Genomic DNA, 24717 nt, shown 5'->3' on the forward strand with positions numbered 1-24717 from the left:
AAACTCTAAATTATATTTCATACTTTTAATACATTTCAAATTAGGAATAGGCACAGTTTGAGGGCACCTGCATGGCTCAGTGGTTGTGTATCTGCCTTTGGCTCAGGTCGTGATCCCAGGTCCTAAAATCCTGCTTCTCCTTCTGCCTATGTCTCTGCCTCTCTTTCTGTCTCTCTCATGAATAAACAAATAAAATCTTAAGGGAAAAAAAAAAAAAGGAAGAGGCACAGTCTGAAAAGCCAACTTTAAAAAACAGTTTTCATACAGAACATATGCACAGGTAAGTTTTGATTTATAAACTTTTGAATTTGCAAGTGGAAGGAATTATTTTTAAATGGTACGATTTATAGTTCATTGGATCAACAACATGAACTAAGTGTTGGTTATGATGACAACTTATAAAAATCTCATTATTCAACAAAGGTAAAAATCCAAGCTCAAAATGTATCTCCTGAAGTATTGGTATTGTCTTGCTAATTCTTAAAAAACTGGACCTTTTGAAGAAATGAGGATCCCTTAAAAAGAAGACAACTAGGAAAAAGTCTGTAAGTCTTAAATCTGCCATTTTGGAGTGTGGGGTAAAAGATTTACATTGGTTAAGGAGTGGCCACAATCAAAGAGTGAGAGTTCAGTTATATTAGCACCAAGGTACTGAAGAACTTTAATTCACTCCCTTTTTTAAGAGTATCTTGTGGTCAGTAGTTGCCATTTTAGGGCTAAATATATGGGGGAAAACCACTAATAGAAATTTAAGCCCATGCTATGTTTGGAGTTACCACACTGGATGGTGCACAATAGGAGGGCCCTTGAGTAGTTGAGGAATACTTAATTTGCAACTAACAAATAAGGTTAAAGAGATCCTTTTAAAAATTTAGCTTGAGCATCGAATTTTTAATTTACTGTAATATTAGAGATTTTTAGGATAACACATATTACACACATATTTATAGAAGACTTAGTTCACTGTATTGTTTAGAAATTGAGAAAATGGATAAATAATGTTAGGAGGTCTCTCATAGGCCTTTAAGATGTGGGTACTAGCACTGAGGAGGGCATTTGATGGGATGAACAGAGTGTTATACTATATGCTGGCAAATCAAACTTCAATTAAAAAAGAGAGAGAGAGAGAAGAAATCCGAGAGGGAGACAAACCATAAGAGAGTTTTAACTTTGGGAAACAAACAGGGTTGCTGAAGGGGAGGTGGGTGGGGGGAACGGAGTAACTAGCTGTTGGTCATTAAGGAAGGCTTGTGATATGATGATCACTGGGTGTTATATGCAACTGATGAATTATTTAAAACTATAATGTAATGATATAATGATGTATTATATGTAATGATGTTTTATATGTTGGCTAATTGATTTTTTTTTTAAAGATTTTATTTATTTATTCATAGAGACACAGAGAGAGAGAGAGAGAGGCAGAGACACAGGCAGAGGGAGAAGCAGGCTCCATGCAGGGAGCCCGACGTAGGACTCGATCCCAGGTCTCCAGGATCACACCCCAGGCTGCAAGCGGTGCTCAACCGCTAAGCCACCAGGGTTGCCTGGCTAATTGATTTTAAATAAATTTTTTTAAAAATAAAAACATGTGGGGGACTAATCAGGATGATCAGGTGGAGGGCAAGTTATCTTATTAAAATAATAATCACATCAAGAATATGCTGGTAGTAAAAGGGCTATTTTAGGAATAATTTATCAATCATACAAATGAAGCACACAAATATGACAGACCGTAAAGAAAGATAAATTTCATCGGAAATATTAAAAGTGATGCTGGTACAACAGCCTGAGAAACCACTATTGTCAGTTTGCTATAAATTATAGAAGTAATTTTATATATATTCTATCATGCAAATTTCTTTTCTCCATTGAATTAATAGTGAAAGACATCCTTTGCCTTATTCTCCCTTCATACAGATACATACAAACTTGCTTAAAAATCAAAAGGTAATAATGTCTATTTAAAAAGGATTGCCTATTGGGATGCTTCACTGCATATTTTAAGATGCCTGACATGTTCCAACTTACCCTGTGTGATGGTAAGGGTGGAGGCCACAAGACAGACCTCTTACTACGGGTAGTAGGCTTGCCCTCCAGTCAAATAATTTCGAGCCTGCTTTTAAGGTGAGTAATGGCATTGAGAAGTACAATCTGAGCTGTACTAAGTTTAAAACTTCCTGGAGCATATTTTGTATTTAAGTTTAATGTTTGATTAAAGCTTTAATGAAAACAAATTATGAATTTTTAAATAATCTCATCCTTTTGAATAGAATCCTAAGTCAAATTTAGAAAGTATTATGGTTCTAAAAATATTAATTCAGCCTTGCAGATAGTCCCTGGAAAAAAATAATTTCTGCCACTTGAGGAAGTAACTAGTTAGTTACCTTTCATGAGTAAAAGCAGACTAGATTAACAAAAACTGAGGAAAAATTAGAGTCCATTAAAATGATAGTCTAAAAAAATAAAAATAAAAATAAAAGGATAGTTTATGTTCCAATATTCAATTATGTTCATAATAACTACAAATTCAATGTATATTTATGGTTAAAGCCATGGGCCTAAACTTCAAACAATAATAGTCAGACCTAAAATAAATCATATTATAAACAAGAATTTAAATTAATATAGGATTAATTTCATAAAACAGTTGTAATTATTAGTCCTAATGTAACTTCAATTACATGTATGAGTAGAATATGACTAGTGATTCTTTTAATCACAAACAAGTAAGGCAACTAGTATTTCTTAAGCTTATAAACAAAGCTAAGGCATTTGTCCATTATTTTCTGATCAATGGTCCCTAAATATTATGTCTTATTATTAAATCTAGACCCATTCAACACGTAGCTCATGTTGTCTAGGTCCTAACTGTGCGGTCTAACAGAATTTTCTAAGATGGAAATGTTCCGTATCTATATTGTCCACATGACAACATGTGGCTACTGAGCACTTAAAATGTAGGTAGTGCAACTGAGGAACTGAATTTTTAACTTTATTTAATTAGTTTAAATTTATTTTTAAATAGCCACAGGTGACTGGTGGCTATGGCATTAAACAGCATAACTTAGAGGGTTCAAAGAATATGAGCAAATGTCTTGTTATGTTAGGTCTAACTATAGTCCGCTTGTTGATTTCCATAAGCATGGTATTTACAAATGCTTACTCAAAGTAATATGCCAAAAAACCTTTTGTCCTGTGGTTTTATCTTCACTCGAAAATATGATTAAATCTATTCCAGGAAACATCCAATCAACATTCAAACAAATCTGAACAAAAAATACCATCTGAAAAGGCTTTTATTAGCTGACATATTAGCTGATGCTAGTTCATACTGTCAGCACAACTATACTGATTAATGAGGCAGCCTGGTGGCCTCTGTCAATCTGTCTAATGTTGGTTCTAGAATGACTAGAATTCAAACTCTGAAATATCCACTCCTAAAAAGTTTTTGTCCATTATCTATCATAACACAAGAATACCAATTACTGCATAGTTTTCAGCTCCATTGGTTAAACACTGCAAAAGTATGCCAAACCATTTTACCCGACAGACATATTTGTTCTTCCATTTGCTCAGCACACAGTGACTGTTTTGCATCAATTCCTGAAGGAAACAGAAAAAGAGAGAGTGCAGTTGGCTATATACATTGTTGTTATCAGTTAGAGTGCTTCTGATTTGCAAGCACCAAGAAAAAAAAAAAAAAAAAAAAGATCAGCATGCCACACAAAGATGCAACTGTTTTGGAACTCCTCACTAGACAAAAGCAAAGCTATCATCACCAGGAGAGCTGATCCTTTATGAAAATTAAAACTGTTGAAAGATGTTTTAAAACAGATTTGTTTGTTGCCATTTTTGAAACTTTTGGAAAGATACCTCCAACTCCTTGAGTGAGTCTCGAAGTTTTTCTGGGCGTCTATTTTTGAGTGTCCACGGATAATCTCGTGCTGGCAAATGAAACATGTATTACAGTTAGTTAAACATGATTTAAAAAGGAAACTCTGCTTAGCAGTGTGCCTTAGGAGGATTAAAATAAAACACCTCCTTAATTGAGAGGAAGTGGGCTTCATTTCCATCATCAAATAACAGCCTTTTGAAAGGCTCTGTCATAGGAACAGGATTTTTACCACAAAACAACCTCGGTGATCATAATTTTATGAGGACAACCGATACGGCTCAGAGAATCCCTGGGAAAGTTTCCTAGTCCTGGAAATCTAGTACCTAATTGTAAATGACCAAACTCTTTACCAGAGAAGTAACTTTTTCATACAAATAATTAAAAGGTTCAATCCAAAAGAAATTCCAAATTCTGTAAGTAACCCTCTCCAACCTGAAAATTCCTGAGTGAATGGATATACCGAGGAAAGAAATAAAACACAAAATATGATGCATAGAATATAAATTTAAAAGTAAGCATCACCTATTAAAACTTTTTTATCTAAAATGATCCTCTTGGGCAGCCTGGGTGGCTCAGCGGTTTAGTGCTGCCTTCAGCCCAGGGCATGATCCTGGGGTCCTGGGATCGAGTTCCACATCAGGCTCCCTGGATGGAGCCTGCTTCTCCCTCTGCCTGTACCTCTGCCTTTCTCTCTCTCTCTCTCTCTCTCTCTGTGTCTCTCATGAATAAATAAATAAAATCTTTAAAAATGAATAAATAAATAAATAAATAAATAAATAAATAAATAAATAAAATGATCCTCTTTAAAATGTATATGATTCAATAATGATAAGCCTTTCTTTTGTTTTAAATGCCCTTAAATAAAAGATAAAATTATTCAGTAGACTCAATGTTAGCCTAAGACAAACTAAAAATAGTTTTATTAAAAGAACAAAATGTTAAATTCATTATAATGATATCTATTTCATCAAGAAAATGAATTCATTTTTTAATTCTCCTAAAAAATATTTCTAAATAAGAGCTGTATGTATGCATTTATGTTCTGTGTATGTACTCATATAATATACAGTATATACAGACATTTAAACTTTACAATAGAATTACTATATATCTTATTTCAGCAAATTAATTTCATTCTATAAACCTAGTGTACGTGTTGAGCATATGTGCAAAGTTTTAAATTTATACTGCAGTTACTAATGCAGCATTTAAAAAAATTAAATGTGAGCTCACCCACTTAAAACAAGGGAACAGGGGATCCCTGGGTGGCGCAGCGGTTTAGCGCCTGCCTTTGGCCCAGGGCGCGATCCTGGAGACCCGGGATCTAGTCCCACATCGGGCTCCTGGCACATGGAGCCTGCTTCTCCCTCTGCCTATGTCTCTGCCTCTCTCTCTCTCTCTCTCTCTCTCTCTCTCTCTGTGTGTGACTATCATAAATAAATAAAAATTTTAAAAAATAAAAATAAAAAAATAAATAAATAAAATAAATAAATAAAACAAGGGAACAGGTAGGACTTTCAGCTCTACCTGTATTCCAAATAAAACTTAAATTATATTTAATTTCAAGTCATTAAAACCACCTTTCATTGTAGCTGTATTATATATATATACTTATACACCTGAGAAAAGACTATAAAGAATAAAGTGCTAATAATGCTATTCATTACAAATTTTCTTTTTTAACAAATTTTATTTTCTTTGAATGGGTAAAACATTAACAATTTAGGCATGGCATATAACAAAATGTTATCAGAATTTAAGTCTGATACATTTCTTTTAAATACATAAGTGACATAAATATGGTTCATCAAGAAAGTTTATGTTTACACAGGTATCTCTCTTATCAAAACTGGATAGGGATCCCTGAGTGGCGCAGCGGTTGGGCGCCTGCCTTTGGCCCAGGGCACGATCCTGGAGACCCGGGATCGAGTCCCACGTCGGGCTCCCGGTGCATGGAGCCCGCTTCTCCCTCTGCCTGTGTCTCTGCCTCTCTCTCTCTCTCTGTATGACTATCATAAATAAATTTAAAAAAAAAAAAAACTGGATAGAGATTTCTTTTTTTTTTTAAAGATTTTATTTATTTGATTAATGAGAGACACACAGAGAGGCAGACACAGGCAGAGGGAAAAGCAGGCTCCATGCAAGGAGCCCAATGTGGGACTCGATCCTGGGACTCCGAGATCACACCCTGAGCCAAAGCCAGACGCTCAACCTCTAAGCCACCCACGTGTCCCAAAACTGGATAGAGATTTTAATGGTCTAAATTAGAAATGACTAACAAATGTAATTCTCACTCATGTTTATAGACCTAAACAATGGAAATTTAGAATTATAAGAAATTTGGAAGGAAAAACATTTCCTATTTGTGCAGAAAGCTTAAAATATTTTTAAGACCTAATCTTCAGGGATTATTAAAGTTCCAGTTTTATAATAATTCCAAAAAAGTAAAAATAAGCTTACATTCTGCCAGCTTCTGCTTTTCTTCTATGTTACCATGCTCTGTCAGTGATACTGTAGCAGGAGAGAGAAGGAAAGAAGAAAAATAACTGGAAATTATTTTAATTAAAATACTTTGTATTTTTAAATATGCATATATAATGTGTATTATGCACATTGTTGAGATTAATAAATTATGCTAAATTTTTTTAAAGGCAGTTGGAAGAAAACGTCATAATGTGGATGTTTTCATTTCCTAGAAGTATTTCCTAAATTTGTAGTGAAAGGGCTTACACGGCACAACAGGTGGGCCAATATCCTGAGCTCACAATCTCTTCAGATAGGGAAGAGAACTGCAACCGAGTCCAGAACAGAAGTTACTTCAGTCTGTCATCAGAACCATGAAGTTAGCCTATTAGCCACCAAGCTACACACACAGGATGCCCACACAAGCCCCACTTCAACAAAGACCAAAACAGGAAGTAACTAGCTAGAAAGACCTTTTGGCCCATCATGAAACTTCTGGGATTAACAGGATTAATCAGATAAAGAAAATTGATCATTCACTCAGAAATGCCTATTTCAGATATCAGGTGAGGATCCGGGAGGCCAGCAACAGTGGGACCCACGCATTAACAATGCCCTCTACTGGAACACTGATAGATAAACGTGAACAGACTGTCCAGTTATCAGTTGGATCGGCAGTAAAATGAAAATTTTCATGTTCTTCTATAGCATTTTCTCAATATTGCTTTATTTTATATAGAACAGCTATCAACCTCAGCATTTTTCTAAAGAACTGAAGTGACTTTTTTTTTTAATTTTAGAATTTATCTAAAGGTCATGCAAAGAGTTTTTAATGGTCAGTATTTTATAGTTTAGAATATTTCATTTATAAAAATTAGTTTAGTAGGATACTTAACCTGGTGGGTCTTTCTTGTCGTAATACTGGTAGATCCCAATGTCTCTATCTATGGAAAAGAAGAATTAACATTAGATTATGGTAAAAAGTTTATTATGTGGCAGGACTGGGGTGGGGTAGGCAAGGAGGACAGAAACAATCTTTTTGAATAAATAAGATAGTTCAAGAGTATCTGGACATGAGTTCATCTATTCTAGGGATATGCAGGAACTGGAAGTTTTATCAATCTAATTTAAAAAGATTTATACAAAACTAGAAGAGCATGAGGAAAGAAGTAGTAAAAAAAAACAAAACTGAAATCAAGGAAGACCAACTTTTCTCTTTCACACTTCCTCTGATATTTTTCACAGGGTGCTACCAAAAGGAACTGCCACTAAGCAATGCCAAATGAAATTAGAGGATGGAAAAAAAAAATGCCCTAACTGTTGGATTCTGAGCTGTTGTTTTCTTGTCTCTACTTTAGCTTAAATCTAATATGGTGCTTGGGGGAAATTTGCAGGAGAAAAAGAAAAAACTAGAGGAAAGTATGGTTAAGTTATCTGAAGCTTGTTTAGATGCAAAAAACCTTCCAAACTCATTCAAGGTGCTATCCTGGGGCCATAGAAGCAAAGCAAGGCTTACTAGATTTTGAGAGAACCAAGGACTCTGTCCTTGCAATTGAATTACAGCAAAACCAAATAATTGTGTCCATTTTATTCCTAGCTGTAAATAGTGAAATATTTTTCTCTTTGAAGTAACATTTATTTCCCTCCTTGCAAAATAATTCTAGTTACTAACAAAAGGATACAACAGTTTCTAAAGAAGTGGAAGCAGTACAGGCTGCCCCCTAGTGACTGACTGCTCCAAACTTTCTCAAACTGAATGACGAAACTTCAAAAAAATGTATTACAGTTGTAATTTTTATTTTTTTAAGATTATCTAAGTAATCCTGCACCTAACATAAGGCCCAAACTCACAACCCCAAAATCAAGAGTCACATGCTCCACCAACTGAGCCAGCCAGGCACCCCAATACAATTAACTTTTAGTTTTTAAAAATAGTAAATCCTATGTACATATTAAAACTCCATTCTACTCATCATGCCATTAATTGGGACATACAATTTTTTTTAAGGTTTCATTTATAAGTAATCTCTACACCTAACATGGGGCTCCAACATACAACCCCCCAGGTCAAGAGTCACGTGCTCTACTAACTGAGCCAGCCAAACATCCTGGGACATATCATTTTAAAGAATATAATCTCTTTCTATTGGTTAGATTATAAATATCTGGGCAGCCCTGGTAACTCAGCGGTTTAGCGCTGCCTTCAGCCCGGAGTGTGATCCTGGAGACCGGGGATCAAGTCCCACATTGGGCTCCCTGCATGGGGCCTGCTTCTCCCTCTGCCTGTGTCTCTGCCTCTCTCTTTGTCTCTGTGTCTGTCATGAATAAATACATAAAAATCTTAAAAAATAATAAAATTACATTTAAAAAATAAAAATATTTAATAAGGGGTGACTGGAAAAGGTCATAAGTAGGGCTCCTAAAATACCAATAATATTTTATTTCTTGGGTGATGATTTTATGGGTATGTTCATTTTTTGATAGTTCAAAACACATCTTTATGATCTTTATCCTTTTCACATATGCTCTACTTCAATAAAAAGGTGAGTTAAAAAAATCTAAGAACCATAAGCGTTATGAACACATGCAATATTCTCTAGTGTAATATTCCATCACTAGATACAACCAAATATTTACAACTCTAGAACAGAACTATGAAGACCATAAAGGGCCCTGAATTCTTAACAAAAAAAAATTTTTTTTTTTACTTAACTAATCTTTACAGCCAACATGGGGCTTGAACCCTGAGATCAAGAGTCTCAAGCTCTTCTGACTAAGCCAGACAGGCACCTCAAGGGCCCTGAATTCTGTGCACAAGTCTGATCTACTCCATCTGACCCAGGGTGGCCTGTCAAAACCCAGTCAGAGACTATGCTGGATGAGGAAGATGTCCAGACAGAGGGTCAGCCTGATGGTGTGTCAGAACCCTAACAGGGTGAAAAGGACATTCACATGGGGCAATGGCCTCATGACGGGTGTCAAAGTGAGGAAGACATCCACAAATGGAGGTAGCCCAAAAGGTTGTATCAGAACTCATGTGAAAGAAGAGGGCATCTATGTAGGGGAGGGTATGGTCAGAGACAGGAGGCTAAGTCCATAGAGAATGGATTAAGTAAGCAAAAGATATGGAAACCTCAGGTTTCTCACTGTCTGAATAGAGAAATACAAATACAGAAAGGAAGAAAATTAGAATGAACCCTGTGGTGGTAAATTAAAATCAGTTTTTAATATATAGAGATAGATGCAAAAATGAATGTGGATATAAATATGTATACAGACATATATACACACATACATTCCCTAGGCTCTGCCCACTGAGAGCCTGGTTAACAATGACACTCCAATAGCAGTAAGCACACTTAAAGAACACCCTGGCTTCTAGACACCTCTCCTCTAAAAGGAACAAAGCAGGGTGCCTAAGTGGCTCAGTTGGTTAAGCATCAGACTCTCAATATCAGCTCTGGTCTTGATTTCAGAGTCGTGAGTTCAAGCTCCATGCTGGCCATAGGATTTACTTAAAAAAAATACTTCAAATCTCAAGCATAATGAAAGTATGTAACTGGGTTACTAACTTAATCTAAATGGCAAGAAAGGCTTTTCTAGATGACTTATTAAAGCTGAGCCCTTAAAAAAGGAGGATTTCATATGGGCTCAAAGACAAGAATGTTCCCAAAGAAAATATATAGGCCCTGCTAAAGATCCACTTGAGACTGAAGACCTTACTGCACCCTGAGGCCACTGTGCACTACTGTGAGAGTCTTCTCTAAAAACCATACACTGTCTGAATAGGAGAACTAGAGACAGAGGACTTTAGGACAGATGGAAGGGCAGGGAAGGATTTTACTAGGAATGTAACAGAAGACTATGGGTATAACGGAATCCAGATAAAACTGACCAGATTTCCAACTATGGAGTCCTAGCTGGGTAAGGAGATAATTGGTGAGGGGAATAACAGAGTAGGAGAAAATAAAGGGACTAAGAGATTGATGAACTTCCTTAGGCTCAGGGCATGATCCAAGAGTCCCTGGATCGAGTTCTGCATTAGGTTCCCCACAGGAAACCTGCTTCTCCCTCTGCCTATGTCTCTGCCTCTCTCTCTCTCTCTCTCTCTCATAAATAAATAAATAAAATCTTAAAAGAGAGAGAGATTGATGATCTCAGAGAAGCATAAAACCTAGATAATATGGGAGTAAGGGAACAAGATGGAAAAAATCGGCAATTATGATTAGAGAAAAAAAAACTTCAATTTAAGATTCCAACTATACAACAATTCTGGCTTCATTATAAGAACAAATAATAATAAAATGTTTCACTTTGCAAATCCTTGTTTTAGAGAATGTCAAGATAGCTAACAGTACAGTTTCATTAAGATTTAAATTTTCAGAAATGTATTTTGACTAAGGATTCTATTGTTTTTTTTAATGCAAGAAACAGAAACATAAAACATAACACAAAAAAGGACCTTAATCTCTTCAAGCTCACTTATTCCTTCCATAAGAAAATTATACCTATATGCAGTTGAATGTATCTATCATACTTCTTTTTAATTTTATTTTTAAGTAATCTCTATATTCAACATCGGGCTTGAACGCACACTCCAAGATCAAGAGTCACATGTTCTACAGACTTCTTTTTAAAGAATATTTGCATTGATACCATTTTGAGCTTCCTAGAAAAATATCCCTAATTACATATGATATTACCATTGTCTCTAGGGGTATAAAAAGATTGCTATTTTTGGCTTTCAATCTTTTTTAAATATCTAATTCAAACATGTGCAGGCCTTTAAAAAATTCAGGTATACTGCTAAAGTCATTCAACATGAACAACACTGTGACACTGTATCTTCTAGCCCTCAATATCTACCCCCTAAGGGACGCCTGGGTGGCTCAGGGGTTGAGCGTCTGCCTTCAGCTCAGGGTGTGATCGTGGTCCAGGGATCAAGCCCCACATCAGGCTCCTTGAGATGAGCCTGCCTCTCTTTCTCTGGGTTCTCATGAATAAATAAATAAAATCTTAAAAGAAAATACCTACTCCCTAGAGATAACTATTTACAATTATGAACTGTTTCTTCTCTATATTCCTCCATATTTGCAAATAGTATTCTCACTCTGTAATTTCTTGATTCTTCAGTTGTAGGTATTATCTATTGCCTATCCACTACGGAAATTGAGAATTCAGTTATCTTTTACCACTATGTTCCCCTCCCTATCTACTGACACTTACACTTCTCCCCATCCTCCCCATACAATTAGAGCACAATTTTTGGTTAAGTCAGCGCTAACAATGTTAATGAATATCTAAATTTTATTCACAACCAAACCATGGGGTAGGTACACTGTGACTGCATTTCCTTTTTTATAATATGTCCCTGACATTAAAAATTACCTTGTTTTTTATTGCTTTAAAAATATATTAACACTAATTAATCTCCAATATACTCTAATATTATCAATGACCAATCAGTATAATTTTTTCATTAGCAACCTTTCCCCTCCAGCCTCATGATCCTGTACCATTCTGGACTAACTTCTGGGTCTGATGCACAGACACTGTCTATTTTCCTGTAAAGACAGGTGTGTCTTCCTCTGTCTTGGTTTAATTACCTTGTTTGGCAAGACACATACGTTCTGGCAGTTTAATGAGAAAAGGAAGGTGAATTTGGTGAGTATTTACATAGCTGAAAATGTTTTTTCTCACAAATGACTGACTAGTTGTCTAGGAAATAATTTTTGGAAATAATTTCTCTCTGAATTTTGAAGACATAATTCCATTGCCTCATAGCTTCCACTACTGGTGTCAAAAAGGCCAAGGGCAATCCCAATCCTTTGTATGTGATCCATTTGTTCTTTCTTTGCTATAAGGTCTCTGGGTTTTTTCTTTTTGCTCAGTGTTCTGAAATTTCACACTGATATGCCTTCATAGATACCTTTTCCATTCATTGTGTTCAGTACTTATAGGCCCTTTCAACCTATAAACTCATTTTCTTAGTTTGAGGAAAATTTCTAGAAATATTTCTTTGATAATTTCTATTTTTTCTATAAATTATATTTCTATAATTTCTCTTTGCTGCTCTTCCCAGAATTAGCAATTGAGCTTAGAATTCCTATGTTGAGACTTTACTAGTCTTTTCTCTCCTGTTTTTTAATCTTCTCTTTTGTCACAGCTTTCATTTTTTTCTATCATATTTATGTGTATTTCAACATAATTATGTTTCCTTGATTATAAAAATAATATATTATTGTATAAAATTTAGGAAATAAGCAAAAAAGTTAAATGTCCCATATTTCCAATCTTCAGAGATAGCTACTAATAATATTTTGTTGTCTCTCCTTAGAGTTTTTTTCCTCTGTATATTTTTTACTGTTATAAAAAAATATTGTAACATTTTTGTTTCAAAATTATTTTAATTGTTGGATGAATACAAATGATAATGTAATGTAAAAAAATAAAAGATTAAAAACATTAAAAAATAGCAAATCTAAAAAAAAGAACATTACCTTTTTAAGCTTCCTGTGTACTCCTTCCTATTTCCATTCCACATCCTCTTTTCTCAGAGCTATATTAAAATTTTCTGTCTATAATCCTAATATTCTTTATAGTATTACCATATATATTTGGTATATTGTTTCTCCTAAAACAATACATTATTTAATTTTGCCTATTGTTTTTGAACTTCCTCTAAATGCAATCATACTGTTTGTACTCTTCGGCAACTTACTTTTAAAATTTTTTTGCTCAATATTATATTCCTGACATTTATCCATGCTGCTGCATGCAGCTGTAATGCATTCACTTTCTCTGTTGCACAAATGTTATTTATCCATTTTCCTACTGGGTTGTTTCTAGGATCCTGAATCATAAACAGTACTATTATGAACATTCTGTTACATGTCTCCTGGTACACAAGTGTCAGGGCTTTTGCTAGAATATATACCTAGGAGTGGAACTACTGGTCAATATGTGACATTCAGTAATTGTATCAGATAATGCCAAATTGTTTCCTGAGGTGGTTGAACCAGTTTATATTTTCAATAGCAGTAAAATAAGCTCAATTTTTTCTTGTGTTGTTTTGGGGGTTTATTTTTTCTATTTTAGGAGAGAAATTTTTTTTTCTTTTGAGTTAAAAATTTTTTTTCTGCTATTTTTAATTTCCAAGAGTTCAGAATAACTTTCCAGTGTTTTCTGAAACTTCTGGATTTTGTTTCTTGCTCTTCATATTTAAAAATGAGGCACTAGAAAACTGATTAGAAGTTCTGTGTACATGAATAGGGGTTGCTGACTGGTGGGCTTTACTGATCAGCCAAGGACCAGGGTGTTTCCCCCTCAAATGTCAAAGTCAATAGGTCTTCTCTCTGGGGTCATACAGTTGCTCTAGGCCCTCAAACTCCTTTCTTGGAAAGTGTACAACTGGCTGCGACATATTTCAGAATCAAATGAGATTAAGAGGACTTCACCCATCAGTATGTAGGTTTCCAATTCATCCCCATTTTCACTTGAGCACCTATCCCCTGTCTTCTTCTCCTGGAGCTAATGTCTCCAAGTTTAGAGCCTCTCTAATTAAACATTTCCACATGTATGAGAGGTGTCTCATACTTCTCAAGCAAATTTTCAAGTCCCTTTGTTGTCACCCTCCTGCTGCATCCTCATCCTTTTGCAGAATCTGGCATCTCAAATTTTTGTATCTTTCTAGAATTTTGAGATAAATTGGCTGTCTTTGGAATTCTCTTCTGTAGACATTTGATATTCTGATTTTTAAGCTTTGCTAATTTCTCCAGCCCTCCTATCTTCCAAAAATTGCCCAATTGCAATTGTCTCCTCTTGCATTCTCTTCGTCCTTATGGGTTTATGCCTTCTTCATTTTAATTCATTTATTCTCATTTTAGAAGAATTTGGGGAGGAAGCAAATGTGTGTTAAATCTACCTTGTTGAACTGGAAATTCTATTCTTAGCATTTTAAGCAAAGTAAACTTAGTGAAACTATAATTACATTTGCAAGGCAAACCATCTTCTTAGTAATGATGCTAAAGGCATATAAATAAAACATTCCTCCTAGAGTTGTTTCAGTTAGCCAAAAAGGAGAGGATTTTTTAAAAGATGTTTCCTAACAATACATACTTTATGCTATTATACTAATAGGCATCATTAAAACATACTTACATTACTCCTGTCCCCAAAAATATTAAATGCAAAGAACATAAATATAATTAATTGTACATCTTAGCTGTATGTTTGAAATATTACCTTAATACAGAATAGAAAAACCTTTATCACTAGCTAGCCTGCAAATATTTATGAATATAAATCAGTCATTACAAACAATCTCAGGAAAAATTGAACATGTATCTTAAGGGGAAACAAATATTAGGCCTATAAAATCAATTTTCACAACTGAAAATCTAACTCAAGCTGAAAAAATAACACTCAGAGTAACTAAAAAGAATTATTTTTCATTAAGTGTAAAAAAATAATGCAACACTAGCTACACAATCCAGGCTCTAACCTTTACTAATACTTACAACGTTTTAACTTATATTTGAAAAATATTTAAATTAACCAGAGCTCATTTACCCCCAATGTGTAAGGTATTCTTCAAAGACCACAGGTGCAGTTCAGTCAAGCAGAAAGACATCTGATGGCAGAAGAAATCTCTGTTCTGTTTAAAAAATAGTTAAAAAGAGATGCCAATTAATTATCCTCTATTGTCAATAAAACCAAGACCCCTTAGGAAAACAACAGAATCATTTGACACTACTCATATTTGAGACATGAGGTCCATTAGAATAAACATATCTTAACATATCCTTGGTTAACAATCCAGAAATAAACTCTAGAAAGAAGAAAAATACACTCTTCCTAAATGTAGTATGCCATCTCACTGAAAAATGTGGTAAGAAGAATCTATGTATTTGAATTTTCAATAACTTGTTGGATTTTTAAGGCTATGAGTATATTTAGAATTATTTAGTAGATAAGCATTTTTAAAAACATCTTTAAAAAAAGGAAAGGAACATCTGTTAGGTAATTATTAAATACAAACACATTTTGTGGTGTATTTTTAATATACAAAGCAAATATTTATGATCTTCCACATATAAACAAGCTAATTAAAATGGAATTGGCAAGGAAAATATACACAGTTACTATTATAAGAAACATTTACTTAAACGTAAACTATGTAAAACCACATTAGCATTCAAATTAGTTTGTTAATCTGCATGTCATGATAGATCCAGATATTCTACTCAAATTACATTAAAAAAGAAAAAAAAAAGAAAGAAAAAGATAACAAAACAGTACATCAAATATTTCCTTCTAGTTTTATTTTTTTTAAGATTTTATTTACTTATTAGAGACAGAGAGAGTGAGAGAGAGAGAGAGAGAGAGAGAAAGAGAGAGAGAGGCAGAGACACAGGAAGAGGGAGAAGCAGGCTCGGTGCGGGGAGCCTGACGTGGGACTTGATCCCAGGTCTCCAGGATCACGCCCTGAGCTGACCGCGGCGCTAAATCGCTGAGCCACCGGGGCTGCCCTTCTTCAAGTTTTAATATCAAGATATTATTAGATATTACTGATACTTTTTCATGAGGTAGTACCTCATTAATTTGGACTAATTGGAGAAAGGTCAATATGAATCAGAAAAAAAAAGTCAACGTTTTATATTTGAAAGAAATTTATGTAACTTCCAAATGTTTGCTTAGAAATACATATAGTACTATACTGTATGAATAGTTTGCTATATATATTAGAAATATGTAAACTATTGATATCTTCTTCATAGAGATCCTAAAGGAATTACTCTTTCCAACAAATTTCTGAATAACGAAGAAAGCTCGAAAAATATTTTATGACATCTTTTAAACAGAGGAAATAGTCCCCAGCTTCTTTAACATTAGGAGTGACTAAAAATATTTCCCATACTATTGATATGGTGATAACCCAAAATTATTTTAGACATACTACAAACTTCTTTCATCCTTACCTTCACTTTTACATTTGATGTCAGGGTATTTACAATAATCAAGAAACAGATTCATGTTCAAATAACAAGATGCAGTGTGCCAATACTGAAATGGCAGCGTGAACAATGGGAGAGCATAAAGGCCAAACCTACCTGGAACAGTGAGGCTCTGAGAAAGCCACAGAAAAGTTGTGAAATGTTAGCAGGACCTCAAAGAAGCATAGGATTTTACCAGTTAAATGATGATATAGAAAAGGATGATGATGATAACAGGCAACAGGCAATACTTGCTAAGAATTGACCTCATTACAAGCATTGTTCTTAACATTTTATATGTATTAACTCATTTAATCCTCATAGCTATCCTTTGAAGTAGTACCACCATTACTCCTAGAATGAGGAAAATGAGGCACTGAGAAGCCACACAGACAGCAGGTAGTTAAGGCAGGCTTTGAATATAAGAAGACGGCTCCAGAATCTGCGCTTGAAACCAGAGCACTCTACAGTATTGGGCTATCTAAGAGGTGTGGGAGGGAGAACAGTTAGTAATGTGAGTAAAAGGATGGCATATCCCAGGAATCACAGTAAATTAAAATGCATGTAGAAAGTGATAGAAAAATGAAGCTGAAAAAGATAACAAGGAAACAGGCTATAAAGATAATAGAGATTTTTGGATTGATCTGAGTTCACTCTCCTCCTTGAACTTAAGTGCCTTGAAAGGTTAGCGATAAAACAAAGGACCCTTCAATCCCCAGATCAAACCTGCTGTAACCAGAAGCTGACTGCCACTGTATACAGATATGAGACAGAAGAGCTACTGGACCTCATTATTATGAAAGAGGATGAAGTTCCTTACCAGCAGGCATTAAAGAACAAGTGATATTAAGCCAATTATAAGTTTTTCAATTCAATTGAGCATTGTCTCAGAATTGTCTCCTCGGGAGTGACTCTAGTGATGCTACAATTACTCAAAATATTTCCAAAGCCATATTCTTTGGAATTGTTTTCAGTTAGTTTTATGAGGCTTATTTCAGGATTCTTACTTTACGGTTATACTTTTTTTAAAACCAAAATACTTACTGTATTAGAATATGTAAACTGTACCCTTTCTCATTTTGATGGATGAAGCCTGGAATGTTTGTTTAAAGAAACATTTAATAAACTAAATAAATATTTATTTGCATTTAGTAAGCTTAATGTATAGATTCTAGATTCAAAATGCCTGGTTTCTTATTCTAACTTCTCAGTTTACTAGCTAACTGGGACAACTGACATAATTTAAGTTCTCCCAGATATAAAATGGGTATAATGAAGTATCTACCTCAGAACTATTTAAAGGGTACTTTTATTCAATTAATTTATTGTTACCATTGTCGTTGCTACTGCTCAATAGGTCTAGCATTATACAAATTTATATAGAAAAAAAACACAAGAAGTGTATTTCATACAATCTCTCACCTCAGATAGTAATTTCACAAGGTGAAAGGGATAAAAGAATAAGTACAAAGTACATTAGGGGTTTTATGAAGGGAAAACATCTCCTTGTGGAGGAGGAAAACATCTCCTTGTGTACCTAATTCAGGTACAAAAGGATGTACCTGAATTAGGACATGCAAATGGATTAATATTTCACTAAGAACAGAGAGAGAATGTGATGAACAGGAGCATATTTCCTCTGATATTGAGGAACACGAGTCACAAATTCAGACTACACTACAAAATAAAAATTCACATCCTTCAGTTTAGTGTTTACTCAGACACCAATAATTAGAATTTATCACAATGTGGGCAAAGACAAGGCTGAAATTTAGCTTAGAGTAGCTAAATAAAGAAGTTTTATTATGCAAATTCAATATGAAAAAAATTTATAGCTAAAGCCAAAATGGCCATACCTTTACTTATATATCAAAAAGCAGACTGCATTTGAAACTGTTTTTCAATTTAAATAAATTCAATAATAATTTGTCAACTTTCCCCTGATAACAGAAATGGAGAGTAAGGAATAACTGTCTTTGTAATCCATACTAACTATTTCTAAAAGGCAGGAGTGCTTTTAACTTGAAAACCAATAGATTCAGGGTACCTGGGTAGCTCAGTCAGTTAAGCATCTGCCTTTAGCTCAGGTCATGATCTCAGGGTCCTGGGATCGAGTCCCACATGGGCTCCCTGCTCAGCAGGGAAGTCTGCTTCTCTCTTTCCCTTACCCCCTCCCTCTGCCTGCCACCCCCCTGCTTATGTGCACACGCTCATGCTCTGTGTCAAATAAATAAAATCTAAAACAAAACAACTAAACAGATCCACTGCCCATATTTGTACTAAATCTGAAAGTCCTAAAGTACTCAGAAATTACAGCATTTGGGGGAGAACAAGCAAACTGAGGTCCATGGAGAGTTTCAAATGTCAAATGCAAAGGCCAGGACCCTTTGTATTTGGGCGTAAAGAGAAATCCTGAGAATATTGCAGGTTTGAGTCTATGATCTGGCTTGTCTTCCAGCTTAGTATCAAGGATTCATGTCTAGTCTCAATGGGGTGTGAAGGCTGAGAAAACTGCCCTATTCCTCAAAATGCTCTGATAGATAAACAACATTGCTCCAGTTTCCTACTAAAAAATACAGGAGAAAGGGGGAGAAAGACGTTTTGCTTTATAAAGGACTTCTTTATGGCCCCCAGAGGGAACATTTGGCAAAAGGGTAATGCAGTGGCTACAGGAGATAATACCCAGCAGAAAGAAAGCAGGACTGGCAGCCCTTTGGATTAACATACTCAGCAAGAGTGATGGAATCCAGATAAAATGGAATCACACTCAGCAAAAGTAGACATGGTAGCCAAGGAGTAAGCCATAAAACCTGGAGAAATATCAGCAATAATCAGTTGATGGAAAAGGCTAGCAAATAATAGGTGAGGAAAGGGAGAAGAAAATACCAAATGTCCACTAGTAAATGACTGTACTTGTTTATGAGCACATGTGACAATGGCTGTAGACTCCCCCAAATATATTATAATTAAGGAGGAGTTTTGCAGGAGTCATGCTATAACAGGCAGGCCAAAGACAGTCAAATGTGAGTTATTCCTCCTTCTTTTCCCTTGAACTTTAAATATTTGCTAGTAAGACCATATAAAACTAAAGAGAATTAGTGGAGTATATAAAACAACCTTATAAAAAAATCTATGATAATAACTACATGGGCATGATGAGAGGGGACCACAAGTCAATATACTTTTTAGTCCTCAAGATATCTTGCTATCTTTACACTGTGTAGGTTTTTTTTTTTTTTTTTTTTTAAAAAAAAACGCAGATCTTTAAATCTTGCATCCTACTCAAGAATGCCACCAGTTAAAAAGAATGCTGGTAATTTCCTTGTTTGAAAAATCTGCCTGGAGGAAGTAGTCAAGACTGAGCTTGTATTATTTAAATATTGTATTAGCGCATAAATAGTTGTTTTGAAGGAGGGAAGAAAAGAATTTCAGAAGAATGCTGGATTCTGCATTGTGGGATTGGGGTGTGAGCAGGGATTAAAAAGGTAGAGAAATAGGGAGTGCCTAAAAAAGTTGGCTGAGAAACGCTGCCCCTGCTCAATGCCCTTGTGAATTTCTGGGAATAAAATCCAATGCATGACTTAGAACTAGAACAAAAGTAGCCGTTTAAGGGAAATATTAAAGAATGAATGAATGAATAGAAAATATAGCAAAGAATTATCCAAATGAAAAGAACAGAAGGAAAAACCTAAACAACAACAAAATGCCCCTACTTTTTAATCTTAAAATAACTCTTACATTTTTACAATTTTCTGTTTAATTTTGTACAGCAGCTGGTGACAATCCCAGATATCTCAGAAGGCCATACTGAATCTAAACTTCCAGTCTCCATAAGAGAGTAAGAAGCATGATTTAAATCAATCTTGACCTAAATCTGGATGATTGTTCTACAGGGAGCAGAACCAGTGATAACCCAAATTTTGAGGACAAAGATGAGAGTATACTAAAGAGCCTTCTTTTTACTTACATTTTTAAAAAGTTTAAAGCCTTCCCCCCAAAACAGGTTATATTGTAAACAATTAATATATATTTGCCTTAAGAATAATTGTTATCATATAGACTAAATTTTAAGAAAGTAACATGCAAAATAAAAAGCTGTGCTAAGATGTTGTAACCTGTTTTGCTTTTGATAATTTTCTTTTGAAAAATAAAAACTATGTTTTAGAGGTACAGATTTCTTGCCACTAAGTACATCTGCAAAAAAGTATACTTGTCTTCCCTGGTTTCTGAAGTCAGCTATTTTGGCTGCTTTGGGAAGGAAGCCTGTGGGCAAATAAAAACCCTAATGTAAAATATGATGGGAAAGGAAAGAATTAACAAAGAGAAGACACTGCTGTGGTTTAACAAAGATAAATGATACCTGGTGCCAACAAGATACTTAAAATAAATGTGTATCAGAGCCGAAGGGAGTCTTTGTTGAGCACAAACTTAGAGTGGATACTTGCTATTTATTACCAATAGACTTTCTGAGTAATATCTAGTCACCAATTCAAAACATACAAAAATAAGGACAACTAAATATTAGCATAAATTCAAGATAACCATTAGTTTACTTGTATTTGGTGTTTTAATCCTCAATAGGTAATTTTCAAATTACATAAAATACAATGTATTTGAGATGCCTGGATGGCTCAGCAGTCAAGCATCTGCCTTTGGCTCAGGTCGTGATCCTGGAGTCTGGGGATCATCAAGTCCTGCATCAGCTCCACTAGGGAGCCTGCTTCTCCCTCTGCCTATGTCTCTGCCTCTCTCTCTCTCTCTGTCTCTCTCATCAATAAATAAATACAATCTTTAAAAAAAATACAACGTATTCCCCTATAATCTCTTGTCAATGCCATCAACACAGAATTATATTAATACTTGCTAAGCATATGCATGAACATACTTAAGCAATGTCACATTATTGGAAATTAAGATCTTAAAAAACATTTTGAGGTATTCAACACCAAATCAAATGATTAAGCAATGATAAAAATTTGTGTAAAAGGACACAGGAGTCTCAAAAAAAAAAAAAAAAGACCTCAAGTTTTGACTGAACCCACAACAGAAGACTAGAGTGTTAGAAACAGTGAGTCATTTGTACCTCAGAGTCCCATGATATTAATTATATAAATTATCAATTAAACTACATTAAATTAAATATCATCAATATTTTGAGCACTTTAGGTATATGACATTTTACCATGAATCCTAGATACAAAGATTTACAAAGTAAATCTACTACAAAGTAAATCTATCTACAAAGTAGATAGTCTCTACTATCAAACAGTTATAATCCAGTGCAGCAGATAAAATATCCAGAAAAAAAGAATACAAAGTTTCTGGTAAGTGCTAATTTAGCAACAAAGGGCCAGGGGTGCTCAGTAGATGCTCTAGTTTGATAATAAAGAAATGTTCTTATAAAGTAGAAGGGTGTTTGAGGATTGTTCAATTTTGAGAGAGGATGAGAGATTAAGAATGAGGGAATAATATACAAAAGCACAAGTTTGCAAGCCTTATTTGAGAAATAATAAGCAATTGGTTTGGTACACAAATACAAGAGAGAAATCAGGGCCACACTAAGAAAGTCTGAATGCCATACTTAGCCACCAGGACTTCACATCTTATGTGCTTGGTAGCTTATGAGGAATAGTGACAAGTTTCTGATCTGGTAAGGGATTTCAGAAAAAGTAACAGATCAGAATTGTTGTTGGAAGATTCACTGTTCAGGTGGGAATGAAGGAATGATACAAGTGACCTGTTTGAAAAGAAATACAGTAGCAGGTAACATTAATATTCAGTAACAAGAACTTGAATTGGGATGGTAGCAATTGGAATATAAATAAAAAGAATTAAAGTCACCCTTTGAAGAAAGAATCAACAGCATATGTGAGAAAGAAGGAAGTGAGAAAGATGGAAGAATCTGGAGTAACCACCAAGGAATGGGGATCTGGCTACTGCTCAGTGACCCTTGCCTTGAACATGGCTCCGCAGAGCAGGCCTGTCTCTCTCATCCTGTGCCAGGTAAAATGGTACCAGTACATTCTGCTCACGACTGCCTCAACTACTCAATCCACACACCTCAATCCTCTCAGCCACTGGCCTGGTTCCTCGGTCTCCTATATTACTTTTCCTTTGCCCCTCAGTTTTTGTAACTCTGGCACTTCCTCTTCCTTAGACTGTGATTTAGCTTCTTTACTCTGGTGAAGGACTCACAAATATCATTTTTCTTAGCCACACTCACTTCATAAGAACCCCTTACACAGACCTGTTCCCACCTGGTTTATTTTAGTTTCAGGAAGAGGAGTTGGCTTAAAATATACATAGAAACAGGTTAAGCTAGAAAAGGAGCAAGTTTTGCCAATGCAGGTTAGCTGAGTTTTTGACACAGTGGAAATTTAAGGTATAAAAGTAGATATGGGTAGAAATGTCTAGCTGGTAGTTAGAAACACAGAAAAGGGACCTAGACTGCACCAAAAACTATTTTGGGATTTTCTGAATAGAAAGTTAAAAACCACTGAATAAGATCCCAAAAGAAAAATAAAGTCAAAAATAGATATTTTGGTAATTCTCCAAAAGAAAAACAATGAAAAAGAGATTAAGACAATATAATGTCAAAAAAAAAAAAAAAAAAAAAAAGGACAACAGTGTCAGGAAAAACAGAGAAGAGAAAACAGCATATGTGGTTTTTTAAATGGTTATATAGTGATGATCAAACTTGTTTCTGAATTTCAATGTAGAGATGACCTCAATACAGTTTAATGAGAAGTAAAGTTTTATCAAGGACACACCGATTAAGTCTTCTAAAGAAGGTGTGGTTCTACTGCTCTGAACGCTGGGCTGTAAGCCAAAACTGCCTCAATTTTAATCTGGCTATGACAAACTTTCCCCAAACCATTTAATCTCTCTGCCTCAATTTCCCCACTTACAAAAATAGGGATAATGATATTGACCTACATTTGTAACAATGTTGTAAGGATTAATTAATGCTGTATAATGCTTTGAAGATGAAAAGCACTGAGCATTATTAGTTGGTATTGCATAAGTAATTGCCTATAATACTGAAATTTTTATCCTTTAATTTTATTCAAACAGCAGTTATCACATAAATGTCCTAGCTCCCTTAGTGACATTTATCTTCAAATATTATTATTAAATTATTATTTTAATGTATCTAGACCTTTTCTAGATTATATCATACATGTTATTTCACAGTATATCAAGATTTGATCAGTTCAGAAGTCTAGAACACCTTTTCAACCTAAACATTAAGTGCTAATATTCAGGACATATTTATTTGCTAATAAGCACCCACTGCAAGTATTTAATAAATGCAAAAAGATAGTATTTTAACTTAGAAAATTTTAGATTTAACAACACTAACCAATTATATGGTAAAGGCAAAATACAAAAGCACAAAGCAATATTAAAAACACTGTCTTTTAACAAAAAAAATAAGTAAAAATAAAAACACTGTCTATAATGTCCTTATTTCTAAAACAACCTATACCACCTAAAAGTGTACAAGAAAATGAAGAGAGAAACTTTTAAATCCATTAGACACTGTCTGGTCTTTTGTTTCCTCTTGGATTTTTAAATTATAATAGTAATGCATACTTACTGGTTTAAAAAAATGCAAATATAGAAATATTTGATTTTGAAATGACTATGTTCCCCTTCCCAGCTACCCTCTCCACTCTGAACAGAGCAATTGCACAGCATGGCATGTGGCCTTCTAGATTTTCTTGATGTACTTCAGTATGTCCACATCCATACTTACTTGCTTTGTGGTTTTTTTTTAAGATTTATTTATTTATTTATAATAGACATAGAGAGAGAGAGAGAGGCAGAGACACAGGAGGAGGGAGAAGCAGGCTCCATGCCGGGAGCCCGACGCGGGACCCGATTCCGGGACTCCAGGATCGCGCCCTGGGCCACAGGCAGGCGCCAAACTGCTGAGCCACCAAGGATCCCCTTGCTTTGTGTTTTTGTAAAGACAAGATTTTACTATACATTCCATTTGCTTTTTTCACTGAACACGACAGCATGGATATTCTCTGTCAGCATACACTGATTTACTTCATTGTTTTTAATAACCGCAAGATGTTCCACTGGATAGTGATAATTTACTTAACCATTTCCTTAATGTACATTCTGTTTCTACTTTTTGCCTTATGAATAATACCATGAAAACATCTTACATTTTGATAGGTAATGTCAAACTGGCCTCCAAGATGACTGTGCCAACTTGCATTTCTACCAATAACATGATTATCTTTTCCCCTATATTCTCAATAACATGGAGAATTATCAAAGTTTTACACTTTTGCCAATCTGGTAGGTGAAAATTGGATTCCTAGTTTTTGGTTTCATTTTTCCATT

At 34.8% G+C, this 24717-nt stretch overlaps 1 protein-coding gene across 15 annotated transcripts in view; it reads right to left on the reverse strand.

Moving 5' to 3' along the window:
* Positions 1–24717, reverse strand: part of WDPCP (WD repeat containing planar cell polarity effector) — a 424783-nt gene that overhangs the window by 303749 nt on the left and 96317 nt on the right. For 13 of the 15 annotated variants that reach the window (XR_005366139.1, XM_038551410.1, XM_038551407.1 and 10 more), the window contains 5 exons: positions 14933–15017; positions 7258–7305; positions 6359–6409; positions 3877–3947; positions 3490–3606 (listed from right to left, as the gene is read on the reverse strand). Coding sequence is in view for 14 of the 15 variants with exons in the window: in XM_038551405.1 (XP_038407333.1) it covers positions 3490–3606; positions 3877–3947; positions 6359–6409; positions 7258–7305; positions 14933–15017 (372 nt within the window). In the remaining variant the exon portion in view is untranslated. The remainder of the gene's footprint in view (positions 1–3489; positions 3607–3876; positions 3948–6358; positions 6410–7257; positions 7306–14932; positions 15018–24717) is intronic. The other 2 variants (XM_038551404.1, XM_038551411.1) reach the window with 1 other exon arrangement.

This window comes from Canis lupus, chromosome 10 (assembly GCF_011100685.1).
Source record: "Canis lupus familiaris isolate Mischka breed German Shepherd chromosome 10, alternate assembly UU_Cfam_GSD_1.0, whole genome shotgun sequence".
Classification (NCBI taxonomy): domain Eukaryota; kingdom Metazoa; phylum Chordata; class Mammalia; order Carnivora; family Canidae; genus Canis; species Canis lupus.